At 50.0% G+C, this 4,202-nt stretch overlaps 2 protein-coding genes across 2 annotated transcripts; one reads left to right on the top strand and one right to left on the bottom strand.

Annotated features, from left to right (window-relative positions):
* Positions 1-690: 690 nt before the first annotated feature.
* On the top strand, positions 691-1,155 carry Pmar_PMAR011618 (hypothetical protein; the record flags this gene model as incomplete). Its single annotated transcript, XM_002773725.1, has 1 exon — positions 691-1,155. The coding sequence occupies one exon, from the start codon at positions 691-693 to the stop codon at positions 1,153-1,155; it is 465 nt and encodes a 154-aa protein (XP_002773771.1).
* Positions 1,156-2,138: 983 nt separating this feature from the next.
* On the bottom strand, positions 2,139-2,591 carry Pmar_PMAR011617 (hypothetical protein; the record flags this gene model as incomplete). Its single annotated transcript, XM_002773724.1, has 1 exon — positions 2,139-2,591. The coding sequence occupies one exon, from the start codon at positions 2,589-2,591 to the stop codon at positions 2,139-2,141; it is 453 nt and encodes a 150-aa protein (XP_002773770.1).
* Between the last annotated feature and the right edge of the window lie 1,611 nt (positions 2,592-4,202).

Here is a 4,202-nt window from a genome sequence, read left to right as displayed (position 1 = left end):
ACATTCGGAATTAGTACTCTCTCGAATATCACTGTCGGCATGTGTACTCTTTACCCTGGAGCATTCCTCCGTGTCTTCAAAGTGTCGTTTGCCGCGACGAAATCGTTGAGATTTCATGAAATACTAGGCTCTATGTATTCTTCGAGACAAAATCGATTACGATTCACTAGAACGCAACCCATTAAATCATGGTATTTATGTCATGAGTCAAAGTCGAGAACATTGTAAGCCACATTTTCTCTCATTATGAGAGAAAATGTGGCATACCATGTGATTCTCATACCCTTGCCACGAGTGGCTCGTGGATCAAGATTTGTCGGGCATATGCACAAAAGCCTTTTGTCAAGAGGTGTTGCCGAAGATGTTACATCTTAGATGTACTCTGCATAATAGTCGGAGATTTACTCACTTTGCCCGGGCATACATCGCTCGAGAGTTGATGGATTCCAGCGGAAAGAAAAGGCGAGAGATGGTGTTATTTTTCCCTATTTTTCCATCATTTATTTTTCTTTACGCATATGGAAGGAAAAATAGCGCAACCTTTATGCCAACCCTGCTGCTACCGACCCTACTGCTGATACCACTCAGGTGAAGCCTCCTGTCACCTCTGCTGCTCCCACTAACGGTGCGTCTCGTGGGCCTCACCTAGACCCTACCCTTCGTCAATTCTGTCTCAGCCATAATTTATGTATGTATTACGTAGCTCATGGTATCTGTCGCCGCGCAGATTGCTCTTATAAGCACGAGAAACCACCATTGGCCGAGTCCTTACCTACATCTCTTCCGACTGCCAAAGTCTGCACTACTACCACTCCTACGTTACCTGCTCACCGTACTCTACGGTGCCCCGCCTTCCAGACGTTGCGTCTCGAAATCGACACAGGTTGCAATCACTCTCTCATTACTCATACCGCTGCTCTTCATCTACAACAGTACCTACCTGATGCCACTATCAATCTAATCGATCCGGTCTCCTTCACCACAGCTAGTCATGAACATGGCCTTCAAGCACACTGTGTCCTTGACACCACCCTTACTGTCCTCGATTCCTCTGGTACTTCCTGCGAAGTCTCTTGGTCCCCATATATCACCCACCTACCTCTAGCTGGTTTCTCGGATGGTCTTCTCGGTCTTGATCTAATCAATTTCGACTAGACTCGGATGTACAATCTTGGGTCGAGGTCCGTCCACGAATACACGAACAACCTTTACGAAAAACATCAGTTTTAGAGTGACGTATAAAGACCGAGACAGCAAAACGACCAGCAATCCACGTTGGATTTATGTCATCCGCCTGCATTTGTAGAAGTTCACCTAGACGGAACAACCCTGCGACGTCTAGCGGGTAAAGGTCTGCGGCTCCAGGCCCTGTAGCTCGGCGAGCTGAGGCAACAGCTGCTGTTGAACAGCAAACACGTCTTCACGGGATAAGGGTTCGGCATGCGTCTGCTGGCAGCCGCGCAGCTTTTCGCTGCTCGTAGGGCCAAACCGAGCACTGAGTCATCAACCTCATCCATAGAAATAAGTCTAGAGCGAGTAGCCTGAGTTCGAATCTGTGAAATATACTTCTGTATTGCCCCAAAACCATACATAGCTTCAGTCAATGACTGACAGTCATAGCATGTACCAAGGATAATAGACTATCCAGGCGAACTGGGTAAGGGACACACTTCCTAGCTTCGCAAATTGAGATGTACAGTGCCGACGCTGATCTCATCTGTGCTCGAGTGCTATCAGCGAATGCAGACGAGACAAACTTTTGCACTCCCTTCTTATCGGATGTTGAGGCTACGATGAGTGCTCTACGAGCCTTAAACGCAGGTCCCTTCGGCATTGAACCTCTGTCAACCGTGACGGTCCTGGAAGGAGAAGATCTGGCGATGGGCCGCCATGTGACAGAAGTAAGTGGGGACCAATTTTGGTAACTCATAAACTACGCGAAGCGGAGTTTATGAGTAACCAGCTGCTGGAATCTGACTCCAGCAGCTTGGAGGCGCACGTAAGAAGTACGATCGGGCCCAAGCCCGACACTCGGCTGGGAATTCGCCTGACCTGAGGATATCAGTGAAGGCCGAGGCCCATTTAGCTACCAGCTCCGGCGCTGTTCTCTTCAGGACTTCGGCATTAGCGCCATCCGCTCAAGGCGTGGATACCTTCAAGCGGCCAACGGCGTCCAGTACTTCTTGTTCCGTTACCGCCGGGATGCGGTCTGTAGGACCTGCACCTACACAAGCCCTGGCCATTCCCTGGGACCGATGAGGGTCCCGAGGGAATAGCTTCTCCAGTAGATGAGCCGCTTGGTTGGTGCTCGGGTCGCCATTGAGGATCGCAGCGGCGGCTTTGCTCTTTGCAGGCCGGGCGCACTTAGCGAAGGCTTGGAGGGATCCGTAAAAGCCGTCCCCTGTTCTCTTTTTGGGGGCTCGCACCTCTAGCCTAAAGAGCTTCCTACGCTCGGTGAGTTCTTCCTTCCAGTGTTCGGCTCCGACGAAGCTGCCAGACCTCTTTGCCGTCCTGAGCTTCTTGGTCGCCTCATTGAGGCTCTGCTCCAGCCAGGGTTTGTCCGTTTTGGGAAAAAAGGCGATTTTTCCCATTTCCCATATTTCCCGGAAATTCCGGGAAATTTTCCCGGAAATTTCCCACATTTTTCCCGGGTTCAGTCCAGCGTTTCGGCATTGCACGGAATATGTTTCGGCCTAAATATGCGCCTTTCTTGCATTTACAGGAAAATTGGCACTTGGGCGTGTAATTCGCACTGCTGCGATGAGTAGCCACCCTTACGTTTCATCTTATATAAAGGATTGAACTCGATAACCATGTTTTGTGGTGTTTAATTGCTACTAGCAATATGCCTACTAGCCGATCTACTGTAGTTCAGTTTTTGAAAGCTCTTTTCTTAATGATGGGAGGCCGCGGTCGTCCATGCAAGGGTAACTTCCGGCCAGACGGCTTTTTCGAGCCCTTGCTGACAGTAGATGGATGGAAATATAGCTGTCATTTTTGTCAGCCACCGGATAGCGGTAGTGCGTTCTGGAATTCATGGAAGGTAAGACAGCACTTGATCAACTGCCACGAAAGCGAATTGGCTGCTAATTGGCATCTGACCACCAGAAATGTCCATTGGAAGCCCGGACGTTATAAGCCTTCGACGACTCCCGCACCAGGCTGGTGCCACCAGCTAGGAAACGTATGAGATGTAGCTCATCTGGCTCTAAGGCAGAGGCCGGTGTGTTTCTCTCATCTGCTTCTGATGCGGAGGTAACGGTATTCCGAGACACTTTGCCGCCAACTACGCCGCCCTACAACACAGAAGATGGGGCAGTCATTCCACCAACTCCTGGTGTTGGCAACATCGATGAAGTCCTTCATCCGTTGTTCATGAATCCAGGGCATAGCGCCCGATTCGCCGCGGCTGCCAACACTGCGACGACCGTATATGGCAGTCAGAGCCGGAGGTCGGAGCCGGACTCGGCTAGGCTGTCTGCTAGCAACAAGTACGAGGAGTCGCTACCATCCGAAATGCCTGAGAGCAGCACTGCAATATCCCGGAGCGAGGCACCCAACGTGATCACAGCCTATTTTCCGTATAAATTGAAACCGGGTGCCTTACGTCCTTTCTTCAAACATCTTGTCCAGTCCTGCATGTGTTTGAATATATCTTTGGAGAAAGTGTTTCTCACAAAAACGATGGAACGCACCCTGAATTCTCTGAGGCCCGGATTTTCACTAGCAAGCCTCACAGCTGAGCTTATTAAGGAGCTCACTGTGGAAGTTCGGCTCGACGCACATCACAGTATCTGCATGGAGATAGTCCACGCCTCTGACGCCGGCCAATGTATCGGTCTCTACTTCGATACAGTAGCTACGACCGTGCGCTTAGCTGCATATTTTGCAGTGCCTCAAGGATTCGAGCTCCTGCCGCTTTCCATAGTCATCTGTAAAACCGACAGCTTGTTGGAGGACGAAGTAGTGGATATCGTGGTGGAACAATGCAAGTCCCTCTATTCTGACCGTAGTATGGAGGGTCACTTGAATCTAGGGGACCTATGATCATTGCGTCTTCCTTTTTAGATGCTGTAACAGTATCGTCTATCATGACTACTAACACTGGCTGTCATTCAAGGGCAAGAGCTCGTATTATAGGAGTCATCACATCTCAGATTCTGAGTCTGACTCAGAAGATGTCTGAGGGTTGCATCGCAGTT

The sequence above is a fragment of the Perkinsus marinus genome, assembly GCF_000006405.1.
Source record: "Perkinsus marinus ATCC 50983 genomic scaffold scf_1104296958712, whole genome shotgun sequence".
NCBI lineage: Eukaryota > Perkinsozoa > Perkinsida > Perkinsidae > Perkinsus > Perkinsus marinus.
The sequence above is the reverse complement of the archived record's forward strand: the minus strand, read 5'-3'. Positions and strand labels throughout refer to the sequence as shown.